The 22,333-nt window shown below is 32.7% G+C and overlaps 2 protein-coding genes across 2 annotated transcripts; both read left to right on the forward strand.

Moving 5' to 3' along the window:
* Window positions 1-14,728: 14,728 nt before the first annotated feature.
* Window positions 14,729-17,287, forward strand: LOC116118806 (monooxygenase 1-like). The gene is made up of 5 exons (XM_031404767.1): window positions 14,729-14,748; window positions 15,244-15,415; window positions 15,583-15,811; window positions 16,383-16,545; window positions 17,044-17,287. Exons 1-5 carry the CDS (start codon window positions 14,729-14,731, stop codon window positions 17,285-17,287), a joined length of 828 nt encoding a protein of 275 aa, XP_031260627.1.
* Window positions 17,288-18,734: 1,447 nt separating this feature from the next.
* On the forward strand, window positions 18,735-22,260 carry LOC116118807 (monooxygenase 1-like). Its single transcript, XM_031404768.1, has 5 exons — window positions 18,735-18,820; window positions 18,980-19,132; window positions 21,440-21,496; window positions 21,596-21,767; window positions 21,892-22,260. The coding sequence occupies exons 1-5, from the start codon at window positions 18,735-18,737 to the stop codon at window positions 22,093-22,095; spliced, it is 672 nt and encodes a 223-aa protein (XP_031260628.1). The 3' UTR covers window positions 22,096-22,260.
* Window positions 22,261-22,333: the final 73 nt, after the last annotated feature.

The following is a 22,333-nucleotide window of genomic DNA, read 5'->3' on the forward strand; positions in this document are numbered from 1 at the left end:
CACAAAAGGAAACCTTACTCGATGATGAAACCATTCATGAAAATCCTCTTGATACATGCCTTGCTCATGTTCAATGCAAAATTTGAAAAAATAAAGTAAGAACCAACAATGAAAAAACAGTACATTAAAAAAAAGAAAAAAAAAAAAAAAACTAAGCACCAAATAAAAAAATGAACAAGGAAACTATCATACCGTAAAAAAGGTTGCACTTTTTCACAATTTTTCAACACATAAAGATGGGTTGTTTCCATTCATTTTTCAATCGACTCACACTTATCCCTTTAAAGGATATCCACACTGATGAAATATAGATAACCCTTTGCTTGAATCAACATTACTACCTTCAAAATTTCTTCCCAACTTATCAAGCTTAGTTTCAATACAATTTAAATATCTCGAGCAAAATATTAGACTTTCTTCCACATGTACCCTTCTGCAATAGAACCTTCTGGTCGACTTTATATACGAACATAACGCTTCATTTTCCTAAGAACCTATACAAATGTTTCTCAGTAATATAAATTATTATAACCACACACATAATATAAAATAGATATATGAAATAATGAAAACAAAATATTACCTCTCAATAGGATACATCCAGTCGTATTGTACAGGTCCTGCAATTTTTGCTTCAGTTGCAAGTGGAACAGGTAGTGCACCATAACATCAAAAAATGCTGGTGGAAAGATTCTTCTAATTTGCACAAGGTTATTACAATTTGAGATTCAAGGCACTCCAATGCTTCTTTTTTCAAACACTTTGAGCATAACTCTCTAAAAAACAGGCTCAACTCAGTTATAGCATCATACACATTATTGGTACAATTCCACGCATTGCCATAGGAAGAAGTTGTTCTAAAAGAATATGGGAATCATGGCTCTTGAGACCATTTATCTTGTCTCCTTAACACCAACATCGTGAGATGTTAGATGAATATCCATCAGGAACCTTTACGCTTTTTAAAAACTGCATATTTTAGTCTTTTCCTCTGAAGATAAAGTGTAACATGCTGTGAATAAAACCACTTCCATCCTTTTGAGTTGGATGCAAATCCTTCCTTATACCATTTCCTCAAATCACGACGAGCATTCAGTTGCTTTGGTTTTCCCCTCAATATCTAACAAGTACCTATGATATTATCACATATATTTTTTCAATGTGCATGACATCCAAATTGTGACGTAATAAGTTCTTTTCCAATTGGCAATTTAAAAAAAATGCTTTTCTTCCTCCAATTTAGCCTGTTTTTTTTTATCATTTATCTGCTTCTTTTTAGCCTTACCAAATGTAATAGGTTGAAGCATTTGTAATTGTGTCAACCCATCATCTCAGACATCTTCTTGGGAGCAGACCTTTTCTCTAATTTTCCATCAAAGGAAGACTGTTCTCTCGCCATTTATGATTCATAGGTAAAAATCGACGAGCCCCCATGTAAGAAAACTTACGACCATATTTAAGTCGAGTAGATGGGGTCTCCTCATTGCATGAAGGACAAGCCATTGCTCCTTTAGTACTCCACCCTGACAATTAGCATATGTAGGAAAATCATTAATTGTCCATAAAAGTGCAGCAGCATGCAAAAATTTCCTTCTTTGAAGCATCAAAAGTCTCAACTCCATAATGCCATAATTCCTGTAATTCCTGTATTAAAGGTTGCAAGTACACATCAATGTCATTCCCAGGAGCTTAGGCCCAGGTATTAACAATGATAGCAAACAATAGGGTTGCTTCATACATATCCAAGGAGGTAATTATAACATTAACAATTACGGCCAAGTGCTATACGAAACATCATATTACCAAAAGGGTTGATTCCATCAGATGCTAGCCCAAGTCTAACATACGAGGCTCTCTAGAAAATCCTGGATGTAAAATATCAAAGATTTCCATGCATCAGAGTCAGCTGGATGTCTTAGAATGCCATCTTGGGGACGCTCATGATGCCATCTCATATCTGAAGCTGTTTTTGATGACATAAATAGTCTTGTAATCTTTGTTTTAGTGGAAAATAACGTAACACTTTCCTAGGAATCTTCTTGCCACTCTTGTTAGGATTAATCGCATTCTTCTCAACTGTTTCCATCTAGATTCACCACAAATCAAACAATTTCATCATTTGCATTGTCCTTCCAGAAAGAACACAATCATTCCCACAAGCATCTATTTTTTCATAGTGAAGACCCAGATCTCTTATAAGCTTCTTGCGTCACAAAGATTTGGTAAATTTTCACCACGCGGAAGTGCTTTTTAAGCAATTGCATTATGCAATCAATGCTTATCACTTATTCCATAAAGACATTAATCTGAAATAATTCCACAATAAATGACAACTTTGAGAACTCATCACAACCAGGATAAAGTTGTTGTTGGGCATCTTCTAATAGCTTAAGAAATTTAAGGGCTTCTTTATTGGAACCAAGGTGAAGCATCAGGTTCAACATTATTAGGATTGTTAGGCTCGATAGTGTCGCACACAAACATCTTGCATTATAGCATCATTAGGTTAGGTCCAGCTGCATCATGAATCATCCCAATTATATCATCTTTTTCTTTGTTTTTAAGTCATTAGGGACATGTTTCTTTTAGGGATGAATTCACCATGTATAACCAACGAGTATATCCTTTGACGATTCATGCATTAACAAGTGACCATGTACATCTTTTGTTTTGTGCAAAACTTATATAACTTCATACAAGGGACAGGGATCACACACCTAAGTTTGTGTGACTAAAAGCAAGTCAAGAAAATTCTGAACTCCGTCCTATACTCATTACACAATCTATCTGTACATTGATCCATTGTTTGTCCATTGCAATCCTGTTTAAGTATAATAATAATAATTAAAAAATGAAATAACTACTTGATCCAAATAAACTAAATGAAAAATAACTAATGAAAACATAGACAGTAATTTAGAAGTCATCCACTAAATCTAGTTCTACAAAGAAGATTACAACCTATATAATATATAGTTGTTGTTATAGATGAGTGCTAGATGTCCATATATAACTAAATGTTTGATTGATAGAAGGAAAACATGTACCTGAATAAGAAGAGACTTATGTTTTGCTAATATTATCCATTCCAAACAGAGAAAATGTCAAGAACAATGTATCATATACTGATATCTTAAAAAATATTGCAAGAAGCCAGAGTGGACTTCACCTGCCAATCATTTGGTCTGTCATCTCATGTCAGTTTTCAATAGAAAATGGGGGAGGAGACAAGAAAGGCAGACCATCAAGGATTGATCACAATTCTAAGTCTTCAATTATCTCAAAATTATCAAATGATCACAACCATGAAATAGGAATAATAAGTGTAGAATCAACAGTCTACATTTTCTAAAATCAAAATACAAGTTACTAACTTCTGTTTTTATTTTATTTTAATACAATTATCTTATAAAGATACAGAGTTAATTTTCTCCTATCTTGATCATGGTTAGTTTCTTCCTTCTATAAAAAAAAAAAAAAAAAAAAAAAAAAACAAAAAAACAAAAAAACATTTATCCCCTGAGAGATGAGTAATTACAATAAAGCAAACAGCAAAAAAAAAAAAAAAAAAAAAAAAAAAAAAAAAAAAAATAACAGATTTTACAAACTGAAAAGACCTCGGAAGCTTTTTACGAATTCATAAATGCTGCAAAAAAATATTCTATTATGCTATACAGGTAGCTCAGTCAGACCACTGTTTTATCATCCAAAACCAGAGAGTCAGTAACAAAAGTAACACTCATGATGTCTTCCACCTGCCCCTAGCCATTATAATGCCCATGGTCCACACTAGCAAATTTTTGTCGGTTGAAATTTGAAGAAATAGCTAGATTTCCTTATTGCATATCGTTTTATTTTGTTTCATGTTTGTAGGCTGGGCAAACCATCAAAACATTAAGCTCTTTTGTATGAATTTGTTCTAAAATTTTAAATAGACAAAAAGATATAAATTGAATTAATTCAATAGAATAATGAATAATGTGATAATAAATAAATAATCACTGAATGTTCTAAAAGTCATCAGACTCTACTAATTTTTATATTTTTTTGGACACTTTCTACAAACAGATGATGAGCTTGTATTAGATACAAAATTCAAAAATCAGAAAACGAAACAAAATTCATCAATATAAGATAATGCAAAAAGATGATGGTTACTGACCTTTGAAGTTGAATATTGTCTGGGAACTCTTCGATAATTGTAATTGTTTGCCGCCTTGTTCTTGATTGCCCCAGGTTTATTATAAAATAAAAAACTTCAAATAAAACCCTAAAAAAAAAAGCGCCATGAAAAGATAAGAAGGATAAAAGTGCCGCCAGTTTACTTTTACAATTTGGGAAAATATTTACTCTTATCCTATTTAATGTAAATATATTTTATTTATTTTAATTATTTTATATAACTGTATCAAATAAATAATATAAAAACTTTGATTTATTTAATTAAATTAAATAACCACCTCTAAACGTGATAATCTCAATTAAACAATAATGTTACAGACACAAATATTTTTATACCGAAATTTTATACCAGTCTACGTGTCTCGTGATTCATACCAACAAACAAAAACAATTCACGTTATTAAATTTTTTTCTAGTGAACGGTCGTTCATCAAATATGGATGATCGTTCACTTAAAAATGGAACCCGTCCATATAATATGGACAAAAGTCCATGTAAGTGAACAGTCATCCATATTTGATAAACGGTCATTCATAGAAAAAAATTTAATAACGTGAACGGTTTGATGTGTGGTATAAATTACAGGACACGTAGGTCAGTAAAGATTTCGGTATAAAAATACCAGTGTCCATAATATATATATATATCAACTATAGTGGTTTAATGAGCAACCATGCTAAAGACACTGTATTTTACACCGAAATCTATACTGGCCTAAGTGTCTGTGATTCACACTAGCAAATCAGACACATTCACGTTATTAAATTTTTTTCTGGTGAACGGTCATTCATCAAATATGGATGGTCGTTCACTTATATGGATCATGTCCATGTTATATGGACGTGGTTTATTTACTACGGACGAATGTACCCATTTAAAGGACAGGCGTCTATCAGTAAAATAGATAATTTTTTTTTATAATAAATTCTAAATAAATTAAACATAGAATTTTTAAAAAGAATGTAATGGATGGGCGTCCATTAAAATATGAATGCTTGTCCAATATTTAACGACAATCGTTCATAACCTATGAATGGCCGCCCTAATTTTATAAAAAAATTTATTCCATTTTACTGATGGACGCTCGTCCTTTAAATGGGACACTCGTCCGTAGATAATAGAATCCGTCCATATAATATGGATAGAGTCCATGTAAGTGAATGATCGTCCATATTTGATGAAGACCGTTCACTAGAAAAAAATTTAAAATGTGAAACGTATTGGTTTGCTGGTGTAAATTAGGGATACGTAGGCCAGTATAAGATTTTGATGTAAAATATCAGTGTCTTTAGCATTGTTGTCCAATTAAACCACTATATATATAAATATATATATATATATAATATAGATATATATATAATATATATATATATATATATATATATATTATATATATAATTAAATCACTATATTTGTATATATATACGGACACTGGATTTTTATACCGAAATCTTATACTGGCCTACGTGTCCTGTAATTATAACCAACAATCAAACACCTTTCACGTTATTAAATTTTTTTCTAGTGAATGACCGTTATCAAATATGGAGACTGTTCACTTACATGGACTTCCGTCCATATAAGAGGTTCCATTATTAAGTGAACGATCATCCATATTTGATGAATGATCGTTCACTAGAAAAAAATTTAATAACGTGAAATGTGTTTGGTTTGTTGGTGTGAATCAGGGCCACGTAAACTGGTATAAAATTTTGGTATAAAAATATTTGTGTCCGTAACATTATTGTTTAATTGAGATTATAACCAGCTTAGAGGTGGCTATTTAAGAATTTAATAAAAAATAGAAAGCTTTATTATTATTTATTTGACACAGTTATATAAAATAATTAAATAAATAAAATATATTTACAATTAAATAGGATAAAGAGTAAATATTTTCCCAATATGTAAGTAAAACTGGGCGCGGCACTTTTATCCCTCTACATCTTTTCAATGGCGCTTTTTTAAGGGTATTTGAAGTTTTTAATTTTATCATAACATGGGCAGTCAAGAACAGGGGCGGCAAACGATTTCAACAATCAGAAGAGTTTACAGACAATATTCAGGCTTCAAAGGTTAGTTTTCTTTTTGGAGCCAATACAACATCATTGAAGTTTTATTTCTAGTGTTATGTGCTTTTTTTTCTTTTGCAAATTATTTTACTTGCAGTTTTCTTCCAAGAATCAGTTTTCTTGAAGGTAAGTTTTCTTTTACAACTTACTTTATTTCTTCCGTACATTAAGTATTTATATTGAGATGAAATCTCATAACTTTTAGGGTTTTAAAAAATATACTTATTTGATATTTATTAAATTTTTTTTAATGATAAATTATTGATAAAACACATAATCAAACAACACCAAATACATAAATCAAATTTGTGAAAAACTAATATTACTATCATATTAATAGGTCATGCGTCACACATCAACCACATAATACCAAAATTTGAGAAAAATTGTATTTATAATATAATATTAAATTACCCATGCGTCAACATATAAAAGAGTTAAGAAAAAAGTCATAAAAAGTCATAGCAATAATTACTTTGATTACATGTCTAATATCCTCTACAGCACCTCTGCTTTTAAATGATAGCTTGCTACTTTAGTTTTCGAGGACTTTTCATGTCTACTGCATAAATGGTGTCATCAGAGTTTGCTAATTATATGTATAATATTTTGACATTTCGATCTTAACTTCCTATTTTAGCTTTGAGACTTTTCATGTCTGCTGTGTCATCAGACTTTGCTAATTTTTATATATATTTTTTTTTTAACATTATTGATCTTACATTATTTAATTAGCATTTTGCAACCAAGAAACCAATCTTAAGGTAGATTCCCCGGTACTCACTCTGCTTAAAATACCATTACATAAATATATTCACAATGTATTCTTTTCATGACCCACTTTATTTTGTAGGTGCAGTTTGTTCTTCATTCATAACTTAAGATTTTGGAAAATGGATGAATGATTAATTGACATTGCGGTTTAAGAAAATTTTTCGTATATGGTCATAACTCAATAATGTTTTTTTCTTTCATTATTTATTTATAACTCGATGATTTATTTTTATAAATAATACTTTTTTTTAGAATACCAACAACATGAGTAGGCGTGGAGGTTTAGTTAAAGGCAAAAGAAAAACTAAGCCCACTGATAAAAGAGTGATCCTGCGGATAGTATCTCCAAGTATACAAAAAATCATCATGAAGCACAACTCAATAAGGTGCAATCTACTACAAATAGCATTGAAAAGTCATGTCTTAATCACCATTCTCGTATACAGCCAGAAAAAGCAACTCATCTATTGGTAAACATCATTTAGTCATTATTTTTTTAAATTTTCTTGATCACCAAGTCAATTCATTGTTATGTCTATCATGCACACTCATTATTAATATTGTTTGTTAGTTATTTAATATTCATCTAACTGAATTTACTTTTTTTATAATAGGAAGAATGGGCATACCGGACATGAGAACAATAAGATTTCATTATGGAGGATATTTTGTCTTTTCAACCTACACGAACATATGTCAATGTAGAGTGAGTGAGAAGTACTATGATTTGATTGGAGTTCGAGTTTCTCACATACTTTGCTTTGTTGGATTACATAAAGAAGAACTGTGACTTTGATATACTTCGGAGACAAATTGTTTTACCTGAAGCCAACGAGTATCCTCATGATCTTGTATGGGCTAGTCCAAATTGTTGATGATGATGACGTGAGAGACATGCTTGCAAGTTACAGAAATACTAAGGGAATGCATGTTAACATGTTTACTCTCTTAGAAAGGATGATATAGTGTCTTGCTATCCTGAAGAACATAATCGGAAATGTTTCGAGAGAAATCAACCAGACATTTTCGGAGGAACACACATCAGATGTTGGAATTGAGGCATGGACATCAGGTTTTAATTTTAATTTTTTCGTTTTACTTTCATGCATTTTCATTTTCTAAATGTCATACAGTTCTTAATTTGCTAATTAATATATTCATATGATTTTTAGGTCTAACACGAAAAAAAGGAAAACAAGAGGTCCTACGCGCTGCATAAAAATCATTACATTAGAAAAAGGAGAAAAATTGCCCATAGAATTTGATGAGGATCATCAGGCTGTTGATGAAAACTCAACAGATTTTGTTTGGTTTTTAGGACAAACAGTTCGGAATAAGTCATGTTGTCCTTTACAAATAAGGAGTGGAAAGAACTTAAAGAACATGAAATTGACCATATGTGGACCATTATCAAGGTAAGATGGATAAAATAAATATTTATAATATTTTGTATTTGTTTAATTATTAAAGTGTAGAATTTGAAACTTATTTATCTTATATGCTTTTCAGGAGAAGTTTGTATTGAAGAAGTAGAAGGAAGGAAAGAAGCCATTTTGGTCACATGAATGCGTTATATAGGGATTACAGATACAAATGAAGAAAAAATATTTTGATTCGAAACCAACTTACCAAAGTCGTTTGAAAAACAAGCCCAAACTTGTTCATATGGACGATTGGAAGTATTTGGTTAATTATTGGAGTGAGGCAACCTTTCAAGTAAGCATAGCTATTAAGTTACTTTTAGCATAATTACTATGTAATTATAAGATATAATATTATTGTTTATTTTATATATAAAGGAAGAGTAACAAGAATAAGACAATAGATCAAAGCGGTCTATGCCTCCTTACACGGAACTAAAAGTTATGCTCGACTCAGACATCAAATGGTATGAATTTGTTTTCAAATATTAGATTAAGTTTAATAATTCACATTCATATTTTTAATCATATGTTCATAACTTTTATTATGACAGCAAAAGAAAATGGATATGCTCCTTCTCGTGTTGAAGTTTGGATAGAATCTCGCAAGAAAGAAAGATAAGCAAGTGAATCCATTAAGAAGACATTATTGTAATAGCTTTGTATTCTCTTTAACTACTTATTGATTTTTTATTACGCCACACATCCAAGCTAATACCATAAATTGTTTTGTAGTCACAGTTTGATCAATAAAAAGCACAAGTAGAAGACAAATCTTATGAATGATGATGAAATATTGAAGAGGTCCTTGGTCCAGAGAAGAATGGCTATTTGCGTGCTTATGGTCCAGGAAAAGTATTACCGAATATTTTGGAAGTAGACCAACTAAAGCACACTTATGAAACAAGTACAAACAACTAGGAAGAAGCAAATGAAAGGGTGGAGGAGGCAAAGAGGGAAGCAAATGAGAATTAGAAGATGTGAAAAGCAAATGGAGGAGATGAATAGACGATGGGAAGAGAAGTTCATGACGATGCTTACAACTAAGGTCAACAATCTTCAATAAATAACCAAATCCCTTTGGATAAAATTGTAAGTTATTTTGAAAATTGCATATATACTATGAAAACCATTTTGCTTTTACATTAATCATAAAGTGATATGCAATGATTACATAATCTATATGATTAATCTAAGTTCTTTTTCAAATTTGATATTGCAGGTTGGTGGAAATTCTTAATGGTCAGGAAGATTGCTATGACATTGAAGATTCATATTTTGTAAAAGAAAATTAGTTGATAACATTTTAAATGACTAGGAGAAGGATTTTATGAGTAGACAATTATTTGGTTGGAAATGACTTTGCTAATGTATAACTTTTTATGTTAGAAATTTTCGTATGACGTCATATTATCTATTTAATATAAAAGAATTCCTATAAATTTGTTAATTATTATTAAATTTGTTAATTATAGCAATATTTGTACAATTAATTTTAATTGAAGCAATAAATTAATAAATTTTATATAAATTATTTGTTCCATAGCAAATAATTATAATTTTAGCTACAAATTAAAAGTATTATAGCAAGTTATTTCAATATTTAGCTATGAACAAACTATGTCCAAGTAGCAACTGAATTTCACATATAGATATGACTTCAATATGTCCATAGCAAATAATTATAATATTAGCTACAAATCGAAAATATTCATAGCAAGTAATTTCATATTTAGCTATTAACACACTATGTCTATAGCAATATTTTTCATATACAGATATGACTTTCATATGTTTGTAGCAAAAAAATTAAAATTTAGCTATAAATTCACTATATATGTGGCAAATGATATTTTTATTTAGTTACGATTTTAGCTGTCACCGTAGCCAAAAAGTTAATATATTTGCTATGGATATTATTTTTGTAGCAGACATTTTCAAGATTTAGGTATAAATTTATATTTTTGTAGCTAAAATGCAAACATAGCTACACAGACTATTCTCCGTGGCTATAAAGGCAAAGTTTTTGCTACAAGCTTATTATTGTTATGGCAAAAACTTTAAGTTTTTAGTTACAATATTAATCTCATTTATAGCAAAAAATATAAATTGTTAGCTACGTAAGCAAAAAGTTACATGGCTAAATCTTAGCTAAGCCCACTTCTAGCTACGATAAGCTACAAAGATTGCATTTGTAGCTAACCATTAGCTACGTAAATTCATACTTTTAGCTACAATGAACGCCATGGTAGAAATGCATAATGTGTAGTGAATGTAGTTGAGTAGGAGCCTTAAGAAATTGACTCAATTTATGACTGAGTAGGCTATATCAGGTCTTGACAAAGTGAGATATTGTAAGGCTCCAATGGTACTTCTATAAATTATTGGATTATAAATAGCTCACTATCCTAAGGGTTAATTTGTTGCCTATAGCCATCGGTGTAGAACATGACTTGGAGTCCATCATTCCAGTTTTTACTAGAAGATCTTTGGCATATTTTTCCTGACTCATTGAATGCCTAAGTCATTTCTAAGAACTTCAAAGCCTAGAAAAATTTTAGGGAACCCAAAGTCTTCAAAGCAAACTCAATATTCAATTTGTGCAATTTCACTCACAAATGTAGCATCACTACCAGTTAGGAGAATATCTACATAGACAACGACATAAGCAACCTGATCATTGTGTTTGTAGATAAACAGACTAGAGTCAGCCACAGAATTGACAAAACCCCACTTGAGAAAAGCAGCTCTAAGTTATCAAAACCAGGCTCTTGGGCCTGTTTTAGGCCATATAAGGCTTTGACTAGTTTACACACATGGAGAGGGTTTTTGACATCCACAAAACCTTGAGGTTGAGACATGAAACTATTTCACTCAACTCACCATTTAAGAATGCATTGTTTACATCTACTTGTGAATATCTCATCAAAGGTGACTGCCAAGCTTAGCAACAACTCGAGTTGTAGATGATTATTAATGATGAATGTCTCTAGGTAATCAATTCCAGGAGTTTGTTGGAACCCTTTGGCCACTAATCTGGCTTTAAACCTTTGAATTGAACCATCTGCATTATGGTTAATTCTAAATACCCATTTGCACCCAACTACATTCATGTGAGGCTTAGCTGGAACTAGTTCCCAAGTATTATTAGCGACCAAGGTAGTAAATTCACTGTTCATGGCTTCTTTCCAGGCTAGGTGGGAGAGAGCTTCAGCAACACTTACTGGTTCAGTTGTGTCAAGGTGAGAGGTGACTAGCATTGTTTTATGAATTGTGGTTTTGGATCTAGTAAGCATAGGGTGAGTATTTAGAGGTTGGGGAGTAGCAGGTAAGGGAGCTGTAGGCTGTGTATTTTTGGTAGAGTTATTGGAGGGAATATGAGAAGAAAAATGGTTGTCAAAAGGCAGTTCTACAGCTAATTGCATGCGGTCAGGTTGAGAGTGGGAAGTAGTATGAGTAATGAGTTGTTTTTCAAATGGTCGGTCAACAACTAACTGGATGCTATCAGGATGGGGATTGGAAGTAGTGTGAGAGAAAGGTTGTACTTCAAGTTGAACAGATTCAGAAGGGTGACTAGATAGTGTTTTGGAACTTGAGGGAATGTGAGATGACATATGTATAGTTGTATCTTGCTGATCATGTGATGCAATAGGACAGTTAAATAAATGTTCTTGTGACTCAGTAGGTGTGGTAAAAAGATGCTCATGGGATTCAGCATGTATGGGTGAAGCAGAGAAGACAAGAGGGATTTGAAAAAATGAAACAGAGGAGTGATTAGCAGACATATCAGAATTGTAATCTGATGATGCAGAGGTGGATGTGTTATTGAGAGGAGATGAAGAACTTGTAGCAAAAGGAAAACTAGACTCATCGAATTTAACACTAGGACAAATGTAAATTTTGCCATTAGAGTCCAAACATTTGTATCCTTTGTGATTTAAGCTGTAGCCAACAAATGTGCACTTGGTTGTGTGAAAATCAAACTTGTGAGCACTGTATGGTCTAGTAAATGGATAAGTTGCACATCCAAACACCCTAATAATGGAATAGTAGGGTTTTTGTTTAAATAAAACTTCAAAGGGAGAACAGTTAGACAGAACATAAGTGGGCAATCTATTGGTGAGAAAAGTGGTAGTTTGAAAGGCAAACCACCAGTATTTCAAGGGCATACAAGCTTGGGCTAACAATGTCAGACCTTGTTCCGCTATTTGTTGGTGTTTTCTCTCTACTCTTCCATTTTTTTGGTGAGTGTAGGGACAAGGATGTCTAAAGTGAATCCCATGGTCAAGAAAATATGAGGATAGACTTCTATACTCACCAACCCAGTCAGTTTGAACAATTTTCAGAACTGTATTGAACTGTCTCTCTGCTAACTTATGGAACTGTTTAAAAATGGTTTGAGTTTCAAATTTAACCTTTAAAGGAAAGATCCAAGTGAACCTACTATAGTCATCTAAGAATTGAATGTAGTATCTAAAGCCTTCAGGAGATGGGACAGGTGATGGTCCCCATAGGTCAAAATAGACCAATTCTAATGGTTTATCAGCTCTAGTATTAGAATGAGGAAAGCTGGACTGACTTAATTTTCCAAACTGACATGCTATGCAAAAATCAAAAGTACTTTGAATAGAGTTATTGAGCTTCAACGAATGTAAAATTTTAGCAAGAACATGTGCATTGGGGTGTCCTAACCTTCTATGCCACAACATACCACTGGTTTTTTCAACAGGAAAAGACTGAAAAATATGCACTTTATTATTGTCAACAACTTCATTACACTTGGATACAAATGAAGGAGAATTAAAAGCAACATTATTCTTGTCATTATTCTGAAAAATACAGTCTCTGCTAATATTATTGTGCTCACTACATTGTGAAATAGAGGATGACAGAGACTGTTTTGATATGGTAAAATCTTGAGCAGATGAATTAAGGGCTGAAACTGGAGATGTGAGAGAATCAACAAGAAGGTGTGAGGGCAGTGAAGCATCCGGAATTTGGAGTTGATATAGTCCAGCCTTAAGCTTTCCTTGAAGAAGGACAATTTTGGATTGCTTGTCCTTTACAACACAATGATCAGCAAAGAATTCAACTATAACACTATTGTCTCTAGTGAATTTAGATATGCTTAACAAGTTTTTAGTAATGTGAGGCACACATAACGCATTTTTAAGGTAAAGAGATCTAGCATTGCATGGTAATAAAGTGAAACCAGTATGTGAAATAGGAAGTAACTCACCATTGCCAACCTGAAGCTTCTCATTGCCAGTGTAATTAGATTACATTGTTAGCTGAGATAGATCTGATGTTACATGGTCTGTGGCCCCCGAGTCCATGTACCAAGATGTATCTTGGACAGTAGAGGGTGTAGCAGTGTAATTGGCAGTATAAGATGGATAGTATGGGGATTGTGTTTAAGATAGAAAGGCTTGATTGTTGGTATTGGTGCCTCCAGCTTGAGCTCCAGTGTGTACTTGAGCCTGTCCTGAGTGAGAAAAGGCTGTAGTGGAGAATGCATTCTGAGGAGAAGGATTATGGCCAGGATGAAACTGATGAAAACTTTGAGACTGTTGAGGATGTAGTGACCCTTGAAACAGTCCTGAAGATCTGAAATATCCCTGACCAAAATTTGCTCTACCAAACGAATTATATCCTCTTGTAAAGCTGGTATCGAACCTATGATAACAGTTTAAAGCAAGATGGCCAATCTTGCCACAAACTTGACATATAGGTTTTCCTCGGCCTACTCCTCTACCTCTCCCTCGGCCACCAGTAAATGGGGCATTGTAAAACTGGTTCTGTGGTGTAAATTGACTTGTGCCAGTGACAGTTCGTTGGGGAGTGAAACTGTGAGGAGTAAAGTCAAGGAGTTGTCCAGTTTTGAACTGAAGCTGAACATTTTGCTCATTCTGAGACTTCTTATTGGTCATATCAGTTGAGACATTAGCTAAGTGTACTGAGCTTCCATGAAATTCATTACTAATCACAGAGTTCATAACTAAGTTTGCCTTCTCTAGCCTAAGTTCATATTTTTGCAGAATAATCTGAGCTTCTTGTACAGTAAGAGGATCTAGCCTAGACTCCAAACGTGTAGTAATGTTAACAACATCAACATCATACTCTGAGCTAAGACCATCTAAAATGTAATTCATGAGCTCCTCATCGGTAACAGTGATACCACTGGCTGATAAATTTTCAGCAAAACCTTTCATTTTAACGAAATAATCATGGATACTGAGATTATCCTTTTTGTATTTTGCAGTAAACTTTTAACATGCAATGTTTTTGTTCGAGACTCAGTAAGAAATTCTTTCTCAAGAGTGATCCACATATCAGCGGAATATTGACACTTGGAAATAACTGAGAACATTGACTTAGAGATTGAACTTAGAAGCCAACTTACCAGCATTTTATCAGTCTTCTTCCACTGATTGTACTCTGGATTTGGCTTTTTCTCTATCACAGCATCTGTTCCTTCAGCTTGAACTTTGACAAACGGTGCTGGAGGTAACGCCCTACTTGAGGTACGTAGTTTTGTTTCTTCTTTCGCTCTTATTTGAGTTGATTTTGGTAAGATGGTTTGTTTGAGTGTTGTGATGAATGTTTGCCCTGAAATTGGTTGAAAATAGAAGAAGTTCAGTGTACCAAGCTTCGCCGGGGCGAAGAATAGTCTTCGCCGCGGCGAAGATGTGTTGAAACCATGGGGAAGCTNATTCACTGAAATTAATGTTAATTAAGAAACCAAATATATAGTAATCAAATATATTAATATTTTGAAGCCTTTCAATTAGCAGGAATATTGGGGAAATTCGTTGTGTAAAAAGAAGTGATCTAATTGAAGCTCTAGTTCAAGATCTCCCACTTGGCACTATAAGATTTGGATGCCAAATTCTCTCTGTGAAATTGGATACAAATTCTTGTTTTACCATTCTTCATTTGAATAATGGCAATACAATTAGAGCCAAGGTAATTTACATATTCTTCGATACTAATGAAGCTCATAATAATTTCATATTTAATTATTCTGGCGCCCTCATTTATTGAATATTACATTCTGGCTCTCCAAAATAAATTTGTATCATATCTATGTAGTCATTCTGAGGACGTATAAAAAAATTATATGTGATTTGCAGGTGTTGATTGGATGCGATGGTGCCAACTCTGTGGTTGCGGATTTTCGTGAGTTGAAACCCAAGAAGCTTCACTCTTCATGTGCAGTGAGAGGATTTACTTATTTCCCAAATGGTCATGGATTTGTTCATGAGCTAGTCCGAACAAGAAGAGATAACACTTTGTTTGGAATGGCTCCAGTCGCGGATAACCTAGCTTTCTGGTTCTTTATTCACCAATGGCATCTTCAGGGTACGCACATTTATGACTAATTAAGCTTTTAAATATTGGTTTATTTAACGATCACGATTCTCTCATCACTTGAGAAAAATAATTAAGGTTGTAATTAATGTTTATAGATCGTTTATGAGAAATGTTTCAGAACATGAGAGAATTAGACTTATAATATTCTATGGAATAATTAATGGATCAAGATTTTATCATTTAGAGTATTAATCACAAGGAGGCAAAAATAATTCTCACGTAAGCAATCCTAAAAAACTTATGTTTTCGTGCATAATCACCCATCATTAACTTAATTTCAATATAGATAATTGTTTTCTTTGTTTCTTCTTACAAGTCGATGTATAACTCTGTACCATCCATTAAAAAAAAAATCCTCAATTTTCTATAAGATGGAGTTCATTTTATGAATATCAATATCTATAACTACAAGTCATATATAGGACATACTTAAAAGAGGGGTAAGGAAAACCGTTTTAGATCATGACTAATTGATAATTAATATGTTAGGATTATTTTCATTTAGTCTATTAATTTATTTCATTAGCTTTCTATAACATTTTTATCATGTTAATTGCAGATTCAAAGGTGTTCAAAGATCAAGAGATGATCAAACAAATGACTCTAGAGTCCGTCAAGGATTTCCCTTCAGAAAAGATACAACTGGTAAAAAATTGTGACATTTCTACCCTAACACTCACCCATCTGAGATATCATGCCCCATGGGACATATTATTAGGCCTGTTAGATGGAATAGTACTTATTTAATGCTTGATTCATGTTTACTTTATGCTAATTTAATTAGTTATTTTGTAACAAATAATAGAGGTCCTCATTATTTGGTAGAAAATGATTGGCAAATAGCTAAAATATTCATTATTTTCTTAAAAAATTTTACCAATCCACTTTACAACTTTCTGGTGTGTATTATCTTACTAGTTCATTGGTAATACATACAATTATAAAAATTTCAGAGTTATTTACAAAAACAAAAACAATGAAATTTTAAAAGAACCAATAAAGGCAATGGAAATTTTTTTAAAAAATTATTTTAAACCCATTCCTTTTCTTTATTGTCTAGGTGCCATTTTTTATCCTAGAATTAAACAAGAAGGTTTAGAAAATGGTTTAGAAAATGGTTTAGAGACATTAACTGAAAATTTACAAAACTTAGCATTTGTTAATCAAATAGGAGAGGTAAAAAATTGTCTTGCAGAGGTATATTTCCAATATGAAAACAGGTATGGGAACCCGCAAAGACACGAAATACATAGGAAAGTTGCATCAGAAGAAACAAATGAAGACTTCTACACCTGGAGTGCATTTAATAGGTCGAATAGGAACCGAACCCGAAGTACAAGCGCAACCTCCTCTTTAGAAGCACCAACGGCAACAACGAATCTACTGTCTACCATGCAGTCACAGAGTAACAAGCTTCAACAATATTTGGGAACTCCTGAAATGTTACCAACAGATCCACAATAAAGAGCCAACTTTGATGTCTTGGAATATTAGAAAACCAGAAAATGTATTTTTCCGGTATTATCAAGACTTGCCTTGGATGTTTTTGCTGTTCCAGTCTCAACCGTCTCATCCAAACAAACATTTAGTGCAAGTGGATGAATTTTAAATGAAAAGAGAACTAAACTTTCACAAAAAATGATTGAAGTCCTCACATGTCTTCGAGATTGGGAACGGTCGCGCCATCAAGATCAACACGAGGTTCTCGACAATACTTTAATAGAATCATTTCAATTTTGTAATATAGATGATATGGATGAGAGACATCATAGTCAACCCCAAAATTAGTTGTTTTGTAAATTGTAACTTGTAAATTAATTATCAATTATTGTACTCTTTTTTCCTTATCAAATTTTTGTCCCATTGGGGTTTTTTTGGTGAGGTTTTTAACGAGGCAATAATTATTGTAATTCCTTATTTTATTTTCTGATAAATGAATAAATTTAATTTTTCTTATATTACAATTTTAATGTATTAAAATTGAATTAATATTTGAAATGTTAACAAAAAAAAAAAAAAAAATTAATTGAATTGAATTATTGATATTTGAAAAGAAGTTAACTAAAAACAATTACATTTTATTCATTTATAAATTGTTAATTATTCATTTGAAAAGTTAATTAAACATTTAAACTTAAACAAAACAAAACAAAATAAAAATAAAAAAGGGGGTTGACCTAGCCCGACCTGTACCCTAACTCGGCGGGTTAGGGTTGGCAGGCTAGGTTGGGGCCAATCCCCCAAAATTCGCCGGCCTAACCGAACTTGCCTTTGTTGGCGGGTGGGTCAGGACCGACTCGCCAAAATGAGTAACCCACCATGGGCTGGGTCAGGTCGGGTCGGACGGGTTACTTTTCCATCTCTAAATCCAATGTTAGATCTGGATTTTATGTGTTGTAGTATTCTTTTACTTTCTCACACAATAATATTATTCTGAAAACTTTGACAAAGTCAAAAATGAAAAAAAAAAAAAAAATTGTAGTAAAGTCTTCCTCGTGTGAACCTCTACGCGAACATATGCACATGCGTCACCTTTTTTATTAATTAATGCATGAGAACAACTTTAGGTTTCGATTTACCTTAATAAAAGTATTGGTTAATTTAATTAAAGAAACCCATTACATAATCAGACCAATCATAACGTGCCACCTTACTTGAATTTATATGAATTATATATTCTCCATGGCATAATATATTAATGCACTACAAATTATAAAAGATATAATACTCAGTGAAATCATCACTCACCTATGACCTCGTTTGCTGCTTGATCCCCAAGAAAATTCAACTGAAATTAATTAACTAACCAGGAAACTTAGTAGCTCATAACTCAAAGTCTCATCAAATCTCAAGATATAAATAGAAGTAAGGTTAGTACTAGCTAGTAGATAACAAGAAAAGAAAGAAAGAAATGGATCATGCAATATTTGAAGATCTTGATGTTGTAATCGTTAGTGGAGGCATCTGTGGCCTTGCCACTGCCCTTGCTCTTCACAGGTATTCATCTTCTTAATCTTATAACCATCTTCATTTTACAGGTTTTGGATTATGTAATTTATAAATAGACTTGTTTTGGGTGAAAAATAAAATCTTAAACTCAAAACATGTAAGATCTAGTCGATTTTGATCGAACTATGTTGACATTTAATGTTGCAGGGAGGGAATGAAGAGTGTAGTGATGGAGAGATCAGAAGCATTGAGAGCAACAGGAGGTGGAATTGCAATTCAGGCAAATGGATGGAGAGCTTTGGATGAGCTTGGCCTTGGAGTTGCCTCGAAGCTCAGGCTAAATGCCATTCTTCTTGAGAAGTATGTTTAATTTTCTCTTTCATCCATTAATTTCGCAATATTTATTACTGATAAACGCCGCCCATACCAACCACTTCAATAAATTATGTTAAAAGAAGATTTAACCGCCCGAGTTTTGGCCAAATATAACAATCCCCCTTTGGTACCGGCAACTATTCTACCTCCTATTGGTACTAATAATGATTCTCAACCCCCTGCCGTTGGTTTCTTTTTATTACTTTTAAGTTTTAACCATAGAAAGGGTAAATGACCTCAATACCCTCACCTGTTATGCCCATCAATCACAACTAACTCCCTTTCACTTCATCTCTCCTAGCACCCAACATCCATGTTAAGCTTAAAAATTTCTTAAATTATGTAAAAAAATATCACAAATTTTAATAAGAAAATAGAAAAGAAACTAAAAAAAATGGAAAAAATAAAAATAAAAAGGCCCAACAAATGGAAAAAAATAAATCCGGAATAATGAAAAGAAAAAGAAATATATGAAAATAAATAAATAAAATGATCTAAGAATTGAAAAACTTATTTTTTAAAAATTAATACAAATCTGAAAGAAAAAAAAAAAAAATTGAACTTGGCAAATATTTTTTAGATTTTAGTTTTTTTATTTTTTATCTCTTTATATTTTTGTTGTTTTTTTTACCGTATTCTTAATTTTTCAAAATCTTTAAGGCTGCATTTGGTTGAAAATTTGGGGGTTTTGGGAAAAGTTTTTTGAAAAAAGTTAAAAAAAAAGTTGAATTGGGCGGGTATTACGAGGTAAAATTTATAAATTAATAAAATCTCCTTTATGTTTGTTTTTTTACAAAATACCCCCTATAATAAAACATTAAAAGTTAACAAAAATACCCCTAACCCACCCTCAAACACCCCCAGCCGGCGACCACCACCGGAGGTGGCCGGAGTCGCCGTATGGGCGCATGACCGGTTGGATCTTGCCGGTCATGCGTCGCTATGGCCTTTTCCGGCCAGATCCACGGTGGATCTGGCCGGAAAAGGCCAGATCTACGGTCAGATCTGGCCGTCAACGGCCAGATCTGGCCGTATTTACTCTCAACGACGGCCAACAAACGGTCGTCGTTGATGGTCAACGACGACCGTTTGTTGGCCGTCGTGACCGAGTGTTACGGCCAAAGATCTGGCCGTCAACGGCCAGATCTTTGGCCTTAGATCTGGCCTTTTCCGGCCAGATCCACCGTGGATCTGGCCGGAAAAGGCTAGATCGGCGCACTGCCGGCCAGATTCAGCCGGTAGTGCGCCATTCTACCAGATTCCGGCCATTTTCCGGTGGTGGTGGCCGGAATCTGGTAAATTTGGATTATTGGGGTGTTTTTGTAATTTAAAAAAAATATTTAGGGGTATTTAATTAAATTATCAAATTTAAGGGGTTTAAAAAAAGTTGAATAATTTTGGGAGTAGTATTCCCAAAAATCTGAAATTTTGGATAATTTACTGTTTAACTTTTTTGGGAATACTAAAAGTAGTATTCCCAAATGTGAAACAAACGCAGCCTAATAGTTTTTTTTTAATCCTTTTTTATTTAGTATTTGTTTTTTTAAGGTTAAGGATGTTTGTTATTTTGTTTTTTTTTAATTTTTATTAGTTATTTTACCTTTTTGATTTCAAAATGAGTTGTTAATAAATGTTGTGGTAAATTAGTCAAGTTCAAAATATGATTAGGGTAATTCGTAATTGAGTTTGGTCAAATTTAGTCACTTCACGTATTTGTCGGGGCTTATGTGGTAGTTTCAAAACTTTTTGGGTAATAGGTTTGATTTACAAGTAGGGGGTGTAAACTATTAGCCCTTATAATGATAAAAAATTCAGATGCATTTTACTCTTTTATCCTTGATTCCATTAAAACTAACCCAAAAATCTTTAGAGGCCGATGGCACATGGCAGGAAGTTTAGAGTACCAAATTCCATTGTGATACTGGTAATTAATGTAGAATTGATGGATAGGTACTGCTAAACCAAATTCCATTGTGATACTGGTAATTAATGTAGAATTGATGGATAGGTATTGCTAAACCATTCCTGATGATGAAATCCAGAATTTTGTTGGTACCACAAATGATGTATATATAGTTCGATATTGATGAGGTTATCCATAAAATCTCTATATTTATATACCATAGGAATTTCATTTATATCCAACATTTAATCCTATGCTAAAGACATTACTGTTATCTACCATGCATTAATGTTTAATTTTATATAATGTTATACATCTCTTATCCCAAGTTATAATTTCATATGATTACATATTATTTTTTTTTAACTATAGTCATTATAAAAGCACAGGGTTCGAGACATATTTCTGAATGGTAGCAAGCGACTAGAAGAGTTAACCTCCTTCTCGTAAGTTGTTTTTTTAATATTAATATATATTTTCACTGAAATTAATGTTAATTAAGAAACCAAATATATATTAATATTTTGAAGCTTTCCAATTAGCAGGAATATTGGGGAAATTCGTTGTGTAAAAAGAAGTGATCTAATTGAAGCTCCAGCTCAAGATCTCCCACTTGGCACTATAGGGTTTGGATGCCAAATTCTCTATGTGAAATTGGATACAAACTCTTGTTTTACCATTCTTCATTTGAATAATGGCAATACAATTAGAGCCAAGGTAATTTACATATTCTTCGATACTAATGAAGCTCATAATAATTTCATATTTAATTATTCTGGCGCCCTCATTTATTGAATATTACATTCTGGCTCTCCAAAATAAATTTGTATGTGATTTGCAGGTGTTGATTGGATGCGATGGTGCCAACTCTGTGGTTGCGGATTTTCTTGAGTTGAAACCCATGAAGCTTCACTCTTCATGTGTAGTGAGAGGATTTACATATTTCCCAAATGGTCATGGATTTGCTCATGAGCTAGTCCGAACAAGAAGAGATAACACTTTGTTTGGAATGGCTCCTGTTAAGGAAAAAGTAAAATGTGTTTAGTTATTAATCTGTTACAGTTAGGATTGTTCAGTTACAAGTTGTTAGCAATCTGTTACAGCAGTTACATTTAGTTACGTTTCAATGTTTCTGTTAACAGAGCACTATAAAAGTGCTACTTACTGTACAGTTATCTTTAAGCTGAATACAATACACTTTCGTGAGCTTCATTTACTTTTTCTTTACTTTACCTTTTCTTTCTTTTGTCAAGCTTAGGTTAAGAACTGATTTGGTATTAGAG

Source organism: Pistacia vera, unplaced genomic scaffold (genome assembly GCF_008641045.1).
Source record: "Pistacia vera cultivar Batoury unplaced genomic scaffold, PisVer_v2 Contig86, whole genome shotgun sequence".
Classification (NCBI taxonomy): Eukaryota; Viridiplantae; Streptophyta; class Magnoliopsida; order Sapindales; family Anacardiaceae; genus Pistacia; species Pistacia vera.

What these genes read in the sequence shown, in the direction of transcription:
- LOC116118807 (XM_031404768.1), top strand. Translation starts at nt 18,735, where the DNA reads ATGGATCATGCAATATTTGAAGATCTTGATGTTGTAATCGTTAGTGGA. An exon ending in ACTGCCCTTGCTCTTCACAG is followed by an intron (nt 18,821 to 18,979) that starts GTATTCATCTTC and finishes TTAATGTTGCAG; the next exon opens with GGAGGGAATGAAGAGTGTAG. An exon ending in GAAGAGTTAACCTCCTTCTC is followed by an intron (nt 21,497 to 21,595) that starts GTAAGTTGTTTT and finishes TCCAATTAGCAG; the next exon opens with GAATATTGGGGAAATTCGTT.
- LOC116118806 (XM_031404767.1), top strand. Translation starts at nt 14,729, where the DNA reads ATGTTTTTGTTCGAGACTCA. An exon ending in GCAATACAATTAGAGCCAAG is followed by an intron (nt 15,416 to 15,582) that starts GTAATTTACATA and finishes TGTGATTTGCAG; the next exon opens with GTGTTGATTGGATGCGATGG. An exon ending in TCACCAATGGCATCTTCAGG is followed by an intron (nt 15,812 to 16,382) that starts GTACGCACATTT and finishes TGTTAATTGCAG; the next exon opens with ATTCAAAGGTGTTCAAAGAT.